The sequence below is a fragment of the Loxodonta africana genome, chromosome 21 (assembly GCF_030014295.1).
Source record: "Loxodonta africana isolate mLoxAfr1 chromosome 21, mLoxAfr1.hap2, whole genome shotgun sequence".
NCBI classification, from domain to species: Eukaryota; Metazoa; Chordata; class Mammalia; order Proboscidea; family Elephantidae; genus Loxodonta; species Loxodonta africana.
This window is the reverse complement of record NC_087362.1, coordinates 32,511,489-32,531,132: the sequence shown is the minus strand read 5'-3', so window position 1 is coordinate 32,531,132 and position 19,644 is coordinate 32,511,489. Positions and strand designations below refer to the sequence as shown.

Here is a 19,644-nt window from a genome sequence, read left to right as displayed (position 1 = left end):
GGTCTTGGCATCTGTGGCCAAGGAGGGTGAAAGATTACCAGCGCTGATACAGGGCTCCTTCTTGTCCACAAGGTTTTGGTTTCTTGATGCTCACATGAAATGTCAGCCTAAAAAGTCAAGGCTAAGAGGTGTTTGAAGAAATAGGAAAAGAATTTGGGGGACTGAGTAAAGCACATCCATTGTATGCAATGTCTGAATTTTCCCCCCTACTTACTGGGTTAGACAACTTGACCAAATGTTCTAAGCAAATAAAATTACAGAGAATACTCTGTACAACTTGGGGACTCTAAGTTTTGTTTTTTCTTTTGTTGCTCTGAATACAAAATAAATAAGTGTTTTGAAGATACAGATTTGGACCATTTGGATGATCACGTTAATTCAGTTGAGAGCCCGGACTGATTCCTGCTTTTTAAAGAAAGCAGTGAGTGTTATATAATCGCAGCACGATTCCTTGATTCCGCAGAATGTTTACCAGCTTTCCAGTTGATGGAGAAGCATTATTATATGCTCTGATCCAAGTTCCCATTACAAATGATGTTTGTTTTCCCCTTAATTATGGAGGTTTCTCAGGCAACAGTGGTTTTATTCCCACTGTGTGTAGTTGCTGTAGCTATGTGAGCCCGGCACTGCAGCCTACTCTACTGCTGTAGTCCCAGCACACAGACTCCGTCATTAGGCACCAGTCTAATGGTCTAAGTGTTGCATGTCTGCCCCAGAACGGGATGGCAACGACTCAGACAGCACAAAAACTCACACACACACTCGTTCCAGTATAAGATGTGGTTTTTTTTTTTTTTTAACATAGTTCATAGGATTCAAAAGTATTCTCTCCAGATTATAAAAGGTTAGTTAAAACTGTTTAATAGGAACAATCTTGGATAAGTGGAAACAGCTTTGATTTGGAAGATTATAGCAACATACAACTGGGAGGGAATCCACAGGGAGGTCTGGATCCTCCGTGCCTCTTCTAGAGACTGCAGTAAAAAGACGGCTGAGTAGACATTCCGCCCTCTTTCAGGGCACAAGCCACTTTTTGACACTGCCAGCTTTCTACTCAGGCTAAGTAATATTCTATTTACATTTAAAAATATGTTTTCTTCTCCAGTGTAGTGGAAATGCCCAGAGACTAGTGAGTGGACTCCCTCCCTAACACAGGTGGAGAACAGCTTTATTGATTTCTGGGTTTGTCCAGTCATTCCGAATATCATCCAGGTGATTGTCGAAGTCCACTAGGGTTTCATAGGACCGGCTATCCAGGAGCGAGGCTGAAATCCTCTGGGCTTCGGGCCAGTCTTCACAGTAATCACTATGAGGCCAAAGATGGAAAAATTAATCTTCTAACAGTACAGATATGTGGCTTCTCAATAAAGTAAACAGAAGACACCAGCTACATGCAAAGTGGTATAGATGAAGATAATAATGAATATCAGGAAACATGTACATTTTAAATACACAAAAATGTACACAAAAAAATATAAAACATGATCAATGCCATGAAAGAGATACTATTCAAATAAAATTCTGAAAAAGCTGGAAGGAGATGACTGATGCTTTCAGAAGGAGTACAAGAAAAACCCAACCACGTGGCTGGGCAGAGGGTTTGGCTTGGGGAGAGGGTCCCTGGAGTCAGGGGTAAGAGGATCGAGAAGTGATACGCATGTCCTATCTACTGCTCAGAAACCCTCTGGGCCTGGTTCTCCAGGAGAGTCGAGGAACACTCATGATTTGAAAGGTCTGTAAACTCCTCTGGAGAACACGCTAACTTAGTAATCCAAGGAGGTTTGGACTGGCTTTCCTGTGGGAGCGGGGTGCCCGTGCACGGGCCCCAGCATGTACTGTGCCATGGGTCTTCCGTGGAACACGCGAGCCGCGAGGCTGCTCGGCACTCACTAGTGTGGGTCTCTGCACCGCCATCTGTTCTCGTGGTGTTCGTACACGTGGATCGTAGGCACGAGGCAGTCCATTGTAAACTTCGTGTTGTCTACCTGAGCAAAGGCAAAAGACACAAAAGTGAACAAGAGAGCAAGGTACTTCTCCATAAGCCCTAAGGCAGCAGTGCAAACACTAGCTCAAAGCAGAAACCCTTCCTTATGGTGTGCTGACACTGCTTATCTGATATACGGAATCACACCAAACGATAGTTAGGTTATGCAGAATAAATATTGCTGTTGTTAGGTGCTGTTGAGTCGATTTTGACTCATAACAACCCCATATGTGACACAGTAGAGCTGTCCCATAGGGTTTCCTAGGCTGTAATCTTTACAGGAGCAGATCACCAGGTCTTTTCTCCTGCAGAGCTGCTGGGTGGGTTCAAACTGCTGACTTTTTGGTTAGCAGCCGAGTACTTAACCGGTGGGCCACCAGGGCTCCTTAGGATAAGTGTTTTATATCAATTTGTTTTTCCCCACCTTCCAAACATAACTTCTGCCCTCACTGTTAGAATTCTTGGAACTGAGATTGTTATAACAAGGCTCTTGATGAAATTCACCTATCTGCCCAACTCCTTCCTTCCTCTCTCCCCCAGAGCTGTGCTGGCTGTTCTCACACTTTAAAGAGCATCGGATTCACCTGTGAGGCTTGTTAGAGCAGAAACTGCTGGGCTACACTCAGCTATTGAGACAGTAGGTTGCTGGGGCCTGAGAACCTGCATTTCTAGCAAGTTCCAGGTGGTGATGCTGCTGGCATGGAACCTCACTCAGAGGACTCCTGAGCCTAAATGTATTCCCTTTTGGATGCCCCTGTGCTGTGACTGCAGTGGTATTCAAACCACAGCCTCTTGTTCCGCAACTTTAAAGGTGCAGTTGGGACAAGACTGCAAAACGTGGCAATGGTCTAATGAGGGAATTGGTGTAAGTACCCACAGAAAGGAAGAGTGCTTACATAATAAAACACTAAGTTAGCGAGGGGATGGTTGCTAGTCATTGTACATGCAGGAAGATACTCAGAGCAGCCCAGAGCGACGTACCATGATGAGGGCGGTGTCGCTGAAGCCTTCGGCAATCCTGGAAGCCACCTTTTCAGCAACCTGGTTCGGACTACAAAAGAAAAACCAGTTAGTTCTCCCGTGTCCTAGCTAATGCTATTTAACATTGTCTACCTAAGGTGGCATCATTAATGTTTCCTAGAACTAAAGAGAATTAAGACTGGCAGAGCCAACACACTGCATCTCTTTGCTGCTTGTTTAAAGCAGCTCTCGGCGTTTGAAGCCCCACTGTGATGTCTTGTGAGAGGACAGGGACATGGCAAAGGCCACGTGGAGCGAGTTCAATGCAGATCCCGGCCTCGTTCCAGTCAGGAAGCCCTAGTGCAGGGGATCTGGAGAAGGGTCTTCTAAGGAGAAAGGCTCCCCGGGACCTTGCGGAGAACAAGCTGTGCATGAGCACTCTGCCACTGTGCCAAGCTGTGGCCTGGTGCCCTTGAAGCCTACCCTTTCCATCTGTGCTCTAGCAAAGCTGACATCGTTGTCTACAAAGCGACAGAAACCTCACAGCTGCTGGCCATCAAGGCACCTTAAAAAAATTTTTTTTTAAATTCTTAAATCATTCCAAATCTATGCTCGCAAGCTCTGGGCATGCCCCATTCCAACTTTGGTAAACAATGACCCCTACGCAGAGTGGACAGAGGTAATTATAGAGTGGTTCCCACACCATCCTTCCCCTGCCATCCTCAGAGCCCACAGGCCCTTCTACTCTGGCGTCCTCTGGGGACTTACTTATCCTCTCTCCCCATTGGGTCCATTTCTGGTTTTAACTTTGCTTAAGTCTTCTTTTTGGGGCAAGAGGAAATGAAAGTATTTAATCAGCTCCCTCTAGTCACTGCCAGCTTTCCTTTTCCCTTTCAACCAAATTTCTTAAACGTCTTCAATATGCTATCTTGCTCCCTCACGCTCCATTTCCTCACAGCCAGCTTGGTGCAATCTGGCCTCCTCCCCATGCCCCCACAGATCCACAACCTCAAAGCCTACCTATGAGCCCAAGGTCATACTCCTACCTACCACACCTCAAGGCCTCTGGCTCAAGTCCTGACTCTAGACAGACTGGCCTGTATGCCCTGACTCAATCATTCCCGAGCGCTGCGGGTTCTGTTCTTGCCTTTGCCTCCTGTGCTCTCCCTGCCACTCGTCTTGTTCAGGCTACTGCTTTGCATGGATTTCTAAAACTGCTTGCTTCTTTATTGCCTCACAATTTCTAGGTTTTTCCTACTCGGTATGTCTGAGAAGCCTCCTTAGACACTAGCTACCTTTCCTATTCACAGGAGCTCCGTGTGTCCTTTCCCTCACTTATCCTTTTCCCCATTCATGGTCTTCTCTGTTTGGAATGCCCTTCCAAGTCAATCTCTGACATTGAATTCCTACCAATTTTTAATGCCCACAAACATGCCGTACTCTCTCCATGAAGCCTTGCCAAGCTACCCCAGAAAACTAAACCAAACCCAACACCATCGAGTCGATTCTGACTCATAGCGACCTTGTAAGACAGAGTAGAACTGCCTCACAAAGTTTCCAAGAAGCGCCTGGTGGGTTCCAACTGCTGACCTTTTGGTTCGTGGCCGCAGCACTTAACTACTACACCACCAGGGCTTCTTCCATTTTCCCTTCTTTAAACTCTGACCGTTTATTTCAAAATGCTCTAGTACTTACTTACTTCTTCCTTTGTGACTCAGCTGAAAAAAGATCAGTAATTGTCTTAGTTATCCAGTGCTGCCATCACAGTTTTAACAAAGAGAAATTTACTCTCTCACACTTTAGGAGGCTAGAAGTCCAAATGCAGGCTGCCAGCTCCACAGGAAGGTTTTCTCTCTCTTTTGACTGTCGGGGAAAGTCCTTGTTATCAATCTTCTCCTGGGTCTAAGTGTTTCTCAGTGCAGGTACCCTGGGTCAAAGGACGTACCCTCCTCCTGGCTCTTTTTCCTTGGGGGTAGGAGGTTCCTCTCCTGGTGCTTGTTTCTCTCTTTCATATCTCGAGAGATTGACTCAAGATAAAACCTCATCTTGTAGATTGTATCCTGCCTCATTAATATATATATATTAAAAAAAAAACCAAACCTAGTGCCGTCGAGTCGATTCCAACTCATAGGAACCCTATAGGACAGAGTAGAACTGCCCCAGAAGAGTTTCCAAGGAGTGCCTGGTGGATCTGAACTGCCAACCCTTTGGTTTGCAGTCGTAGCACTTAACCACTACACCACCAGGGTTTCCCCTCATTAATATAACTACCTCTAATTCCGTCTTATTAACATTATAGAGGTTAGGATATACAACACACGGGAAAATTACATCAGATCACAAAATGAAGGACAGTAATACAATACTGGGAATCATGGCCTAATCAAGGTGCACACATTTTTGGGGGACACAATTCAATTCTTAACAGTAATGCTTCATGAAAAACTGTTTTATCTAATTATTCCATCTCCATCGTCAAAAACGATACTTTATAGTGATGTGCGCACTATAAATCTACAGTATTGTTTTAAAAAAAGTAAACAAAGACAGATTCCAGGGACCTGTCCTCAGGTTGCCAGTGAAAACTCAGTGTACAGGCAGTCCTGCACCTGCTCACCTGCAGTGTTCTACAGCAGGACCCATCACCAACCCCCCCCGCACCTCAGCCAGCCCTGACTCACTTATGCCACAGGTGCAGAGGCAAGGGAAGTCAGCATTTGCTAAGTGCATGCCTGTGCTATGCTCTGTTGTTGTTGGGTGCCAGTCAAGTTGATTCTGACTCCTGGCAACCCTATATGACAGAGCAGAACTGTCCCATAGGGTTTCTATGCTGTAGTCTTTATGGGAGCAAATCACCAGGTCTTTTCTCCTTTGGAGCCACTGGTGGGTCTGAACTGCCAATCTTTCGGTTAGCAGCTGAGCTTAACTACTGCACCACCAGGGCTCTTTGTGCTACATTCTAGGGACATGTAAAGCAATAGGTATACAGCCTTTTGCCACAAAGAAACTTACTATTTTTCTCAACACTTCCAATTATCATATTATGACTTTTATTTGGAAGGGGGTCAAGAAACATTTACTAAAAATTAGAAACTACCATTTCAGACGCCCAAGACTTCAAATTTCAAATTCATTCTTTTGAAAGAAGTTAAAAAAAAAAAAAGTTGTAGGTAATGATCCCCAGAGTATTTGAAAGAGTTACCAATTTTGCTCATATTTTTTCTTCTTTATATCACGTATTATGGTCTACCTCATTCCTGAGAATAAGACTGCAGCACTCTGGTATTCAGATCGGAACCTGGTTTCGTACTAGTCTGTATCCAGTTCCGGCACCCGTGGGGAGTCATCTGTCAAAGAAAACTGCAAGTGCCCTGGAGACAGGCGTTTGGCTCATCCTCCCCCCACTAGCACAGAGCTGGGCATTCAGGAGGTAACTGATAGCCTGCACTTTCCACCTGAAAGCTTTTTATTGAGCATCTACTTAGGCCAGGGCACCGTGACAGGTAATGAAATACACCCATGTGAGGTGCTAATTACGAAGTAAAACAGCAGCAATGATGAAATGATATAGTAAAACCTGATGCACCAGCAGCCTTAAGTTTAGGAAATGAGTGTAATAGTTAAAAGCACCTCAAGCTTTTTACATTTCAAACATCGACTGAATGATCCTTTTCTGAGAACAGTTATTACAGAACTAGTAATAGTAACAGAGCCTCCACTCTGAGCCAATCACAAAGCTAAACATGTTACATGTGGTTTCATTCTGTCCTCCCACACTCTTACCCCCATTTTACAGAAATGACTACTGAGGCCCAAAGAAGTTGACCAGTGAGTTACTTAGGATTTGAATCCCAATCTCTCTGGCTTCAAAGCTTATGCAGTGAGACAATGCCAGTATCAGGAAATATTTCTAAAACAAGAAGAGCACATTTTTAGCTAGGTCTGGCTAAAGAGAGAAGGAAAGGTTTCCCAGGTAGAAGCAAACAGTATTTAAGAAAGTGCTGGCACATGCTAGCAGAGTAGCTTTTGTGAAGTTCTGTGGCTGGAGTTCCTTCCCTGAGCATTGTCATGACACCTTGATGGGATGGTGCAAAAAGGCCCAGTGTGGGTGCAGTGCTGGCTCCCAGAGGTGGACTCCTCCATGGCACCAGCACCTGGGGGACAGATTAGACACGGGAGCACACCCAGGGGGCTACCAGGCATGCCTTCTTGCTGCTCCTGGCTAATGTCCTGGTCTCTGGTCAGGACCTACCCAGTGGCTGCTCAGTCTGGATGGGGGATGCAGCCTCCTGTGAGGCGCAGACTGAAGAATTCTGGAAGAAGGTGGTATGAAGAGTATGACAATGGGGCTGAGGAGAACGAGGAGCTCAAATGAGGCCAGCCAGAGGCAGGAGATGGGGAGACCCTGAGTCAAATGAGGCAGGCGCAGGAAGGCAGGGAGTGGGCACCAGTGTAGGGTATGAAAAGTGTGGATTTGGGAGGGGAGAGCGAGGAGTCTAAACTAAGTTGATCATATGCTGCCACTACCTATTGACTCCTGTCTGCAGAAGTGGCTGTGAGAAAGCCCTGCCCCGGTTCAGAAAAGCCCTCCTCCCAACGTCAGCCACCCGCTGCGGACAAAGTTCAAAATTCTTTACAGCATTTTAAGAACCACCTACCTTTCCAGCCTTACTTCCTACCATTTCTATCCATGTACCTACCCAACATTCCTGCCCAAACGCAGTTTCCCATGTGTTCCCACCTCACCTCTGTTTTTATCACAGTGTCCCCCTCTGCCAGGAACACCGTTACCTCCTGGTCTCCACATCTGTACCTGACAGAATTGAGGGCCAGCTCACAGGACACCTCTTCTCTGTGACTTCCCTGGTCACACTGATTGAAGTAGCTCCTCCATGCCACCTGTTGTCATAGCCCTCTCACCACCCACCCAGCATGAGTTACGTCATAGACTACATTTGTGTGTCTACAGTATCTTTCTATTAAGTTTAGAGCTTTGTGTCTCTCTTGCTTGGCACAGAGCTTGGCTCATGGCAGGTATTCCACAGTCAATCTGATGAGTAAAGACAGTTGACTGAGCAGGCTCTAGCTCAGATGGCAAATCAGACAACTAGACAATCGGGACACTGGAGGGAGGTAGCTGAAATCAAACAGAGAGGAGGTCCTAGAAGGAGTGAGGTTAATAAGGGATGCACCAGAGGAGGAGAAACAAGTGCCATGCACTGGCTCAGGGGAGAAAGTCGGAGAGGCAGGGGGCAAAGCCCTCAGCGTCTACAGAGTTCCCCCCAGCAAAGCTTGTTGGCAGGAGTCATTTGAACCCAGCTTTCTCTGGTTGTTCTACATCCCTAAGCTCTGAGACCAGAACCTGTCCTCCAAGGACAGAAGCTTATGTTTCTGAGATGCATCCATGAAGACAATAACTGGTCACCAGGTCATTGTATTGTTTCCAGACACACTCGTGAGTCCACGTCTTGTCTGTGATGGGCGAGTGGATGTAACTACGTAAATCCGGGGGGCATTTTGTGATGGAAACTTTCGTTGCCTCCCTGAACTCCCGGGAACCTGGAGCCAGTCTGTGTCACCCGACAACATTGGGAAGCCTTGTCTGGGCATCCTGGTGTTGGTTCCTGTTTTCTGTTGTGGAGGATGTTTTCCATCTGCCCCTGGCTGCTGGGTGGGCTCAGCAGAAGGAATACCAGAGAGGAAGGAGGAAACCAGAGGAAGGGGAACCAGGCAGACCAGGCCTTGACTCCTCTGGGCTCCCCACCCGCCCAACTGTGAGGTCATATTGGACTGGCTGTATCCCTCGACTTAGGGTCACTGCTCCTCTTGAGGTGGCCTTCTTTACTCAACTCTTTGATCCCCTTGTACCTGAGGCCTAGGGATGGTAATAGCTTTTGTCATGAGTGCTGGGTTACTGCACTATCACCCTGGGTTCTTTTACACACTACCCACATCTGTGGGGAAAGCCTCAAATTATCCTACCTTGGGTATGCCTCTGCTTTTCTGCTGAGACCTGACTGATGCAGACAAAAAGCAATTCTCAGTGTTGCTCATCAGTGAGAATCATAGTGGGGGAACTATCAGGATCAAAGGAACCAGGGGCCAATACAAAGGAAGCACCAAACACTACATCTTCACAGCATCAGACCCCAAGAGTCCCAAAACCTAAAAGCTGTTTTATTTGCCCTAAAAGACAGCAGTATTGCCTCCCAATGTTCTGCCCTATGTCACGCCTGGCTTGAAGATGGGAAGCAAAGATGAGCTGCGGCAGAGGCCTCAGGGCCCTGACTGTCGCTTTTGCTGTATGAATTTCCTTTCAGCAAAACAAAGATGATACAAAACAGAAACCCAAAGCTAAACATAAACGTTTAGAATTTCTGTTTGGAGTTGTCCACACACAGCTCCTTCACGTACTAAAAACAAGCATGGGGTGGGGGGTGGTCTCTGCTTGCAGATTTCCCATGTCGAGCCAACGCAGAGGTCAGAGTGTACATCGGAGACTGCATTTGACTGCTCTGTAAGCATTTCTGCAAATCACAAGCAGTTCTGACACGGACATACCTGGCATCCTTTACACGTTCATTAGCTTGATAATAACCAGCAATCACATAGCTATTATCTTTGCACCATGAATCAATCTGAAAGAGGAACAAAAATTGGGAAGAAAAGATGAATGATTTTCCCTTAAATATCAAGTCTCTACAAACACAGGAGACCTCTCCCCCCAGGTGCTGACAAGACCCAATATAGTAATCCCTGGATCCTGCTCACTGGAAGAAACGCTACAAGGATGAAACAGGTGTTCACTGGAGGAAAAATCCAACTCAATCGGCTTCTCACAGTCTCTGCAAGGCTGAGTGAGGAAGCACAGGAAGGGAGCAGGTGCCTTGCTCTCTAAAATGGGGCTTTCACTGAGGGAGAGATCCCTGTAGCCACCAGGAGAAGGTCAGGGACAAGGGCAATGACCTCTCTCCCCAGGACCAGCAGTAGGCCCCAATGTCCACATGTATTAAATGACTGTAGCGCTGTGGGGAGGTGGGGAGAAAGACAATCTTCACCCACCTCCTCTTACAATATGAAGAACTGGGGCATTCTGGAGCTGGAAAATCCTCAAGAACATTTAAATCAAGTCCTTCATAAGCAAACGAGAATTCAGAGGTTATACGTCTGTACAGCCAGGTAGCAGCAAAGTCAGAACGGGAATTTAACCAAGTCAAAAAAAAAAAAAAAAAAAAAAAAAAAAAATTTTTTTTTTTAAATACTATACTTCAGTATTCCTAGCAATGTACCATGAAAAACCCTTCACACTGAGGTTTGGGGTAAACAGGTATGGAAGTGGGCAGGGCAGGTACAGGAAGGGGGCAGGTGCTCACACGGTCTACTCCCTATGGCATGCTTTTAAGTGGGAGTACAGGGACAGAGATTTTTCGGATTGTTTTATAATGCCACTCCTCTCCGCTCATCAGATTTAGTTTTCTGCAGGTCTAATGCTGTTATTAAAAACAACAAAAAGTCATCCTGTTTTGCCATAATGGAATTTTAATAACAAACTGTAATAAATTCTATTCTCAGTCCTCAGAAGGGAAAACAAAATTGGTACCTCGCTTTCCCGAGGTCAATTAACTGGCTAAAAAATATATACTGACATTATAAATACAACCCTATTCCTTTTTCTTAGATTTTGGTCTGGGGTTTCCTGGCTTCTGACAGTATCCTTTATGACTAAAAGCAGACATTACAAGATAGACACCAGCCAAGGTTCCCTGGCTCACATGAGGATTAAAATCATAATTCTGGCCTCCTAAGAGCTTACAAATTACCATACTGGGTCAAAACCACAGCTCACTGAACCAACTGGATGTTCTGGTCATCCACTCAAAAAATTAGGGTAATGTTCCCTTAAATACTTATAATGGTTCTATCACTGTAACTTTGCTGCAAATTACTCCAAAACTGTTTATATTTTGTTTCCATTACCTCTCAAAGAAAGGTTTTTTAGAAACTTTCATCACTGCTTAGAGCAGCATTTTCTCTCATTTCTTCTCAACTAATCTCTACGCAGTATCAAAGGGCAGAGCCTAGCTCTAAAATTTGGGGATTTGGCCCCATTCCCCAAACTCAAACCCATATATTAGCCCGTTTTTTAGCACAGCACTCTCAGCCTTGATGCTTCCAATGGAAGGCCAGTCTCTTGAGTGTCCTCACTCGAGTAACCCTCAGCTGTCTGCCCATGCTGGTTGCCCCTCCTGGCTCTCCAGTTCGGGCTGTCCTTACATCCACAGGCCAGAACTCCAGATGACATTCCAGGTTTGGCTACTTAGGTCTCTACTGTCACCGTAACAAATGACCACAAATTAGGAGCTTAAAGCACCACACACTTATTATCTTATAGATCAGAAGTCTAAAATGGGGCAGCAGGGCCGCCTGGAGGCTCCAGGGAAGATTCTGCTTCTTACCTTTTCCAGTGTCTGGAGGCCGCCCATATTCCTTGGATGGTGGTCCCAACTCACTCAGACTTCTGCCTCCATCATCACTTTTCCTTCACTGACTCTCCTACCTCCCTCTTAAAAGGAGCCTGTGACACTGGGCCCACCCAGATAATACAGGGTCTTCTCCCATTTCAAGATACTTAATTTAATTACAGAAGCTTTGATGGCGCAGAGGTTAAAGCACTTGTCTGCTAACTAAAAGTTCGGTGGTTTGAACCCGCCGGCCACTGTGGGAGAAAGATGTGGCAGTCTGTTTCTGTAAAGATTTACAGCCTTGGAAACCCTATGAGGCATTTTGACTGTCTTATAGGGTTACTACAAGCCGATGGCAATGGGTTTAGGTTAATTTAATTACATCTGTGAAGTCCCTTTTGCTATGTAAGGCAACATATGCACAGGTTCTAGGAATTAAATGTGGATATCTTTTGGGATCCATTACTGAGTCCACAACTATACTATGTTTATTTTAAGAATGAGATACAATCACGCGTTGCTTAACGTCCATGGTATGTTCTGTGAAATAGGACGTTATGCGGTTTGGGAGTTGTGTGAACACCATATTATATATAGGCAGTCCTCAGGTTACACACCCAGCCCTGCCCTCTGCCTGCCTAAGGGGCAAGAGCAGCCTGGCCAGGCAGCCCCCGCAGCTGCCTGCACACTGGACAAAGCCTGAGAACTGTATCCACTAGATACACGGGGCCCACTTTGCCAGGTGTGTGGCTGCGGGCTGGGCGGATGTTGTGCAGAAGCCTGATTGGGACCCCGCACTTTGTGTACATCCAGGTGCAGGAAAGGGGTGCATGGGGGAGTTGTGGAGAAGTGGCTGCAGGACTGGGCTGGGAGTGGGAGTGTGGCTGACGGTAGGAGCCCTGGCTGCTACTGCCCTTTTGGTGAGGCTGCTTCCTGATCATGTGTAGCCACTGCTGCCAGGAGTCCGCAAGCACCCCAGGGCCAGCCGGCACCCTCACCAGAGCCTGTGGTAGGAGCAGAGGAGCCACAGTGGGCATTGCCCTACACTGGAAGTGAAGGGCACGATGGTTGCTGGGCGAGCGAATGAAGCCGGGAGGCGGGAAAGGGTGAGGCGCTGTGGGGATTGGGAAAATTTGGGGACCACGGACGTATATGCGGTTGGACATTGTCTGAATGGATGCTGTCTGAACAAACCTTATGCGGTGCACTTACTGTATACTGTTCTGGCACTGACAATTTCTTGGTGACCCCAATAACAGTCCTTGGTAAGCATTCTAAGCTGTCTCCTAGATCTCCTTCCTGGGCTTAGACCAACAGTTCAGGACTCGTCCCCAGTGAATGCATATGGTGTCACCTTGCACCTGCCCTCACTCTCTGGAGTACACTGGGAGCACAGCCAGCATCGGATGTGAAGGATGATTCTGATAACAAATGGTGATGATCACAGTGCATGCCTCACCATCCATAGGACCTGATGAGGGGCAAGTTCCTGACGAAAAACCCTAAGGACCCAATCAAACTCCAGTAGAAAAACAATGCCGTGATATCAAACTGCTAGTAGAACTCTTTGAAGATGCTGCTCTAAAAATGAACTAGGCATATAAGGTCTGGCTTGGCTTCATACCTGTCTGACTGACCCAGTTAACTGTACGAATGCCCATGACACGAGTGTACAGTCTACGCACAGCTGTGCAGATCAACATACCACTGGGGAATGCAGACCATGAAAGTGAGGAGCAGTATACTGACTCGGGGTTATCCAATAGTCATCAGAGCTCATAGAAGGAGGCTGAAAAGGGGAAGGGTTTTCTTCGATATTCTAGAACACAGAAATAGACATTAGGTGAGAGTAACTTGGGGTCTAGAGTAAAACTTGATGTGTAGAAGGAGATGAGAGTGCTGGGGTGGAGACAGGTGGGTGAAAGGTCTCCAGAGGCTCCAGCACCCTGCAGTAACCCCTGATAGCTCTTCAATGAAAACCGGAGTGGATCTGAGTGGTAGCCTCCACAGGAAAGCCAGCTCACTCCTTCCATTTGACTTCTGCACTCAATGAATCCATTCCCATCTCCTTGCCTTGCTGCAGTGATGCCCACGACCCTATCACACATCTCGTGAAAAAACAAAATAAAAGCTCAGGACAAAACTCTGTGAAACCTGACGTGAACTTAGTAAAACTGATCCTGAATGCAGATGCCTTCCAGTTTTGCATCTACTGCAGTTCCTTTTACTGTTTGGAGGGAAAGAAGGATACTTTCACTTCTGCACAAGCCCGTAGTCCTCTGTCCTTTTTGGTTTGTTCCATTCTAGACCTAGAGGAGTATGATTAAAGGCACTGAGCCCAAACTGCTCATTCCCAATTAGACTCTGCACAAAGACAGCAGCTTCTCTTAGCAAACTCGGTAACATTTTACACGTGTGAGACATTTTATAATTTTCAAAGCCATTTTTTATTACCTATCTCATGTGATGTGCAATAACCATAAAGTAGGCAAGGCAGGGGCTGATAAGCGAACCACTCTCTGAGAGGGCCTGACGACCGACAAGGTAAGGGCGTTTACAGAGCCTCCCCGTGTGCAGCAATGAGCAGGCCTTGGAATCCAAAAGTAGAAGGGAAGAAAGGCTCCTTCTCAAGTCAGTGCAGAATTTTTCTATGGAGCTGAAAGTAGCTGGATCCATGGAAGAAGAGCTCTGGAGGTAAATGGGGTAAGGACAGATGGCCAAGTTCAGGGGAAAGGACTGAAAGGAGGGCAATCCCAGGCTAACACATGGCCACTTTGGAGATAAACAAAAGAGCTGACAGCAGCAGGGGGCTTAGGAAAGAGCTGGAGAAGGCACACTTGCGGGCACAGCTGAAAGAATTCTACCGGGGAACCCTGGGGATCAGGCCAACAGGCAGATAAGAAAGCCCTCTGGGCAGACAGTAATAGAAAGTACCAGAAAATCAACAGGAGGAAAAGGACAAAAAGGGCTTAGAGGAACAGCAGGTTTATGCTAATTTTCCTCCTAACATTTTATGGGTTTTTGCTATTAGAAATAATTCCCTCACTACCTGCGTCAAAGGGTTGTAAGGATAAATAATAGGCACGGGTACTTAAAAAAAAAAAGCACAGAGAAATGCAGGATTTTTTTTTAATGGAAAATTATAACAAAAACCTTTCAAAGGAATTTAATGTTGCCCTCTGATGGACTGTCTATCAAGTCAGCCTTTCCCACTTATCAAAAAATGATTTCCACATGAAACTCTCTGGGTAGAAAAGGGCCACAAGAATAAGGTTGCCACATGGATTGAGATGCTTTATGAAAATTATGTCTTCCATTGCTGATGCAATGATAGACTATGGCTCAATGATGAGTTCTCTAGGGCTTAATACGCTGAGATTTTTCATTCCTTTCAGGTTTTAAAGTTACTAAATCAAAAGTTGAATAAAATAAATTTAAATAGCTTAACTGTACTACAGAAGCCTGGGTGGTGTGAGCAGCTGCTAATCTAAAGGTTGGTGGTCTGAACCCACCCAGTGGCTCCGTGAAAAATAGGCCTGGTGATAGGCTTGGGTAAAGGTTACAGCCAAGAAAACCCTATGGAGGAAGTCTGCTCTGTAACACACGTAGGTGCCATGAGCTGGGGGCTGACTCGAAAGCAGCCAACAACAACAACACTTTCGGATGGACTTGAACTGTGAATTTTCCTCTGTAACTTCCCCTGGAAGTTACTTAGTTTGTACCCAATCAGCATCTTTTACGTTACTTGTCGACTGCTGAGACTACAACTCAAATTTGTGGGGAATACAACAAAAGCCAGTATAAACAGCCACTGCTAAGCAGGGACACTTCAGCTGTTTGTTTTTATTGAAAAAAAGTTAGTATTCCAGAGAATCTGCTCCAACACTGAAGGGTACACTTGGGGAAAGTGCTAAAAAGAGGAAGTCTGGAGCGCAGAGTGTAATAGGGGCAGGACTGCAAGACAGGAACTGGGCCTTGTACGGGACCTTTTCAATCTTAGACAAGCTGGTGGCAGTGGTGCCTCACCTTCGCTCTTAGCCTCAAGACTCCCCCTGGGCATCTTCCTTCCCCAGGTGAAGTGATTCGGGAGGTAGCCCTGCTCCTTGGAGCCAGTGTTGCTGTTCAGTTGCTGTAGAGTGAGCTCTGACTCATGGCGACCCTGTAGAGTGAGCTCTGACTCATGGCGACCCTGTAGAGTGAGCTCTGACTCATGGCGACCCCACGTACAAAAGAAGGAAACATTGCCCAGTCCCACGCTACCTTCACGGTCGTTGGTATGCTCAAGTCCGTTGTTGTGGTCACTGTATTCCCAGTGCCTTCCAAGCTGGGGGCTCATCAGACAACGTTTTGTTGTGATCCATAGGGTTTTCAGTGGCTAGTTTTCAGAAACAGATCACCAGGTCTTTCTTCCTAGTCTGTCTTGTTTGGAAGTTCTGCTGAAACCTGTCTACCATTGCTGACCCTGCTGGTATTTGAAATATCAATGGCATACCCTCTAGCAACACACAAGCCACCACAGTATGACAAACTGACAGATAGGCGGTAGCCTTGGGACCAGTATAGGTGGATAAATGACAAGGAAGATAATGTGAACTAAGGAAAATTCACGTAAAAGTGACTCAAAATGCAGTTATTTATACTTAGTATATTTAATTCTTTCAAGTAGAGTGTCGATATCTCATAACAGGAACATAACCCTTTAACTCTGTAAAATCACTGAAGAATAAGAAGAGTTTGTAGTACTTGACACGACACATTAGATATAAGTCTGGCTTTAAGACTTTCTCGTTGTTAGTTGCTGTCGGGTCAATTCTGACTCATAGCAATCCTTTGTGTACAGAGTAGAACTGCTCCATAGGATTTTCAAGGTTGTGACCTTTCAGAAGTAGACCATCAAGCCTTTCTTCCAAGGTGCCTCTGGATGGGTTCGAACTGTCAACGTTTCAGCCAGCAGTCAAGCGCCTAACCATTTGCACCACCCAGGACAGCCTAAGATGTTCTTAGATATTTCTAATAGGACTATATAGCCTTGTTTGTGTTTTGGTTAGTAATTCCACAGATAATATTAAAGCAGCACACCTTTTTCCTCCCACCTTTCTGGGAGCTCCTCAGTCACCTTCCTGACTCTTCTTCCACCCACCCTATAAAAGCTAGAGCCCCTCAGGCTTCTGTCCATAGTTCTCTTCTCACTCCACGCACTGTCCCTAAGCATGAGTCCAAATGTCACCGAGGAGCTACTGGCTCTCAATCTACACCTCCAGCCTGTCTTCTGAGCTCAAGACCCATTTTTCAACTTTCAACACTAGAACTTCGTTTGAACCTCTCAAACCTCAACATGTCCCAAACTGACATAATCACCACCCCTCCAAACCTGTTTTTGCCTATGGTTCCTTTAATGAATGGTACTGCTGTCCTCTCAGTGCATAAGGCAGAAACCAAGGTGTCACCCACACTTTCTTTCCCTATGGTCACATATGATCAGTCACCAAGTCCTGTGCCTTCTCACCCCTGGCTTGAGTTGATCTCGCTCCTCCACAACCACGCTGCACTCAGTGAAGGCACAACCCTGCCTTAGTCTTGACCTCCTTGTTTCTAGTCGGGTATATGCCTGTCTCCAACACCTTCTACACTGCAGGCCAGAGCAATCACTCAAAAACACACATCTAATCATACAGCTCGCGTCCAGTAGCTTCTCCATCCTCAGGATGGTGACCGAAATCCCTCAAGTGGCCTACAAGGTCCTCTGCAACATGCCCACTGCTTACCTCTCCACACTCGACTCTCTCTACCCCTGCTGCCTTACACTCTACACTCTAGCTCTTCTCCGACACCCCCCTTCTCCTGGTGCCTCTGCCTCAAATGTTCTCCCTTCATCGTCTAGATCACTATGGATGGCCCACTGGCCACCTCTTGCATGTCTCTCTGGGACGACTTCCTTCCCTGACTCCACATGTCTAGGTTGGCTGACTTTTCTCTTGGATTCCTCACCATTTTTTAGTTAACCCCATATATGGCGCTCGATCTTCGGGATTATATTTGTCAGCTTGCTGCGAGTTCAAGTGCTGGTACTGTGTTCAACCCAAAGCAATATCCCTCCCCCAGCGCACAGTAGGCACTCAGAAAGCGTATATTACTGGAGAAATGGATAATCCTGTATAACATGCTACCTTGCAAGTCAATGCATTTCACATACCCAATCTCCTGCAATCCTCCTGACAACAGAATGATTAAGACCGCTGATTGAAAGACTTGCATTACAACATACACATGCACATCCAGCGATGTGCTAGTACCTACAGCACAATTCTTCAAGAGTTTAAAGTAGATTTTGTAAATACTATCCACTGATTGGAAACCCTGGTGGCGTACTGGTTAAGAGCTGTGGCTGATAACCAAAAGATCAGCAGTTCAAATCACCAGGCACTCCTTGGAAACCCTGTAGGGCAGTTCTACTCTGTCCTACAGGGTTGTTAGGAGTTGCAATCAACTCAATGGCAACAGGTTTTTGGTTTTTATCTACTTACTATGTATCTCCTGCCTAGAATGGCTTTAAGAAATTTTCCTGTTTCTGACTTGAATATTCAAGCAAAAGAATAAGACTTGCCCAAGACTGGTGAGCAGTATTTGTGACTTCTAACCCTTTACCTAAATACAGTTCTAAGAAAGAAGCTGAGTCCAAGAGGAAATAATGGCTCAATTAATTTTAACAAACATTCAAATGTATGCTCAGTAACCTCACGCATGACTATTTGCCCAAAAGTACTTCCAGCTTAACAGGAATTTACATGCGTGTTACAATTAGGTTAATTATGAATGAACTCATTTTACTCAGTTGGAAGCTCAGAACAAGGATTTCACCCTACACCTTTTCAAATTTAACTACCCTTTGAATGAATTAACCAATATTTCTTTAACATCACAGTTTATACTTAAATGGAAAATAAGTTACTTCAGCTCAGGTATGTAGATCTGAAGCTACAGTTCATTTCTCCCTAAGTTTTAACAACAATGGAATTTATAGATGACCCTTTTTTTGTTCATTGGTCACAGTAACTCAAAAATGACTGCCTAAAATTTAACTACCAGCCAGTTTATATGTATGCTAAATCTTTTTCTCATTGTACTTCAAAAAGGCAGTCGTGGCAAGCAAGAAACATGAAAATGTCGCATTGGATAGAAGATACGTCTGCTCCTGCGTTTTAGTATCACAAAAAACTCTTCAGCCTTTAAAACCACGGAAGCATTCTAGGTAAGTCATTAGCCCCAAATGGGAACAGACAAATTCTCCTTACACAAGAATAAAGCACACTCAAGAGGGGCAGTACCTGGATCTCAACGCTGCCTTTCTAAGCGTGTCTGAACTCCCGGGTCCCAGAGTACTAACTATCTAAAGAGTCACAGCGTTAGTACTTACCGTCCGGTCAGGAACGGCCTCTGGGAAGGTGTGGAGAAATCAAACTCTGGAGTTTAAAACTTCCCGCAACTCGAAACCCCGAACACTGTCGAATCATTGCCCAGTTAACGATAGCTTGATTCTACAAGGGCTATGGTATTACTCGTCGCCTAAAAGCGACCCTAAAAACACTCATGACGGCTAAAGTCACCACTGCTCCTACTCCTACGAGCTGCCACGTATTGAGCACCGACTACGAACGCGGCCCAGACCTCAGCGCTCTACGTGGGTCATCCCGTTCATCGCCTCGGCAACCTTCGGGAGTGGGCTCTAGGGTCCTTCTGGGGCTTCCTGGAAACCGACCAAGCCCAGCTCCCCTCCTGCTGGCCCGGGGAATATTCGAATGCTTACCAAGGTGAGGGCCACCTCCAGCATGGGGGCGAGAGCCAGGGTGCCGTGGAAGAGAGGAATACAGTCCACGAAGAGGGTGTGGTGGGCGCCCGGGCCGCCCAGAGGGAGGTGCTCCTTGCGCGGCTTCTGCTTCTCGGCCACCAGAAGTCCGTTGACGGCGCAGTGAGGGTACTTGGCACCGTGTAGCACCATCTTGCAGTACGCCTGTGTGGTCAGCTTCACCGCGGGCATACTGAGCCCGGGCGGCCCCGGGAGGCCCCGGGAGCGCGGCTTAGGCCTGGACCCGCTACCCGGACGCGCGGCGCCTCAGCGGAGAAGTAGGACGAGGCGGCGGCGACTCCCTGGCAGGAGCTCTCGGCCGACGGAGGCCCCCGAGGTCCGGCCCCGCTCCGACCTCGACTCCTGGAAGACCTGCTCCGTCCTCCGGAAAGCCG

The 19,644-nt window shown here is 46.4% G+C and overlaps 1 protein-coding gene across 2 annotated transcripts; it reads right to left on the bottom strand.

Moving 5' to 3' along the window:
- Positions 1–765: 765 nt before the first annotated feature.
- On the bottom strand, positions 766–19,616 carry EMC8 (ER membrane protein complex subunit 8). Of its 2 annotated transcripts, XM_064273690.1 has the most exons (6): positions 19,211–19,616; positions 13,112–13,225; positions 9,506–9,582; positions 2,966–3,035; positions 1,891–1,985; positions 766–1,306 (listed from the first exon to the last, which is right to left on the bottom strand). In XM_064273690.1, the coding sequence occupies exons 1-6, from the start codon at positions 19,439–19,441 to the stop codon at positions 1,147–1,149; spliced, it is 747 nt and encodes a 248-aa protein (XP_064129760.1). In that variant the 5' UTR covers positions 19,442–19,616; the 3' UTR covers positions 766–1,146. The 2 variants fall into 2 exon arrangements, with proteins under 2 accessions (XP_064129760.1, XP_003418125.1); XM_003418077.4 differs by lacking the exon at positions 13,112–13,225 and having other exon boundaries at positions 19,211–19,563.
- Positions 19,617–19,644: the final 28 nt, after the last annotated feature.

Coding starts and splice junctions, on each gene's coding strand:
- EMC8 (XM_064273690.1), bottom strand. CDS start 19,441: ATGCCCGCGGTGAAGCTGACCACACAGGCGTACTGCAAGATGGTGCTA. Junction 3,036..9,505: donor GAACGTGTAAAGGATGCCAG/GTATGTCCGTGT, acceptor TTTCTTTTGTAG/TCCGAACCAGGTTGCTGAAA. Junction 1,986..2,965: donor GCGACACCGCCCTCATCATG/GTACGTCGCTCT, acceptor GCCTTTGCTCAG/GTAGACAACACGAAGTTTAC.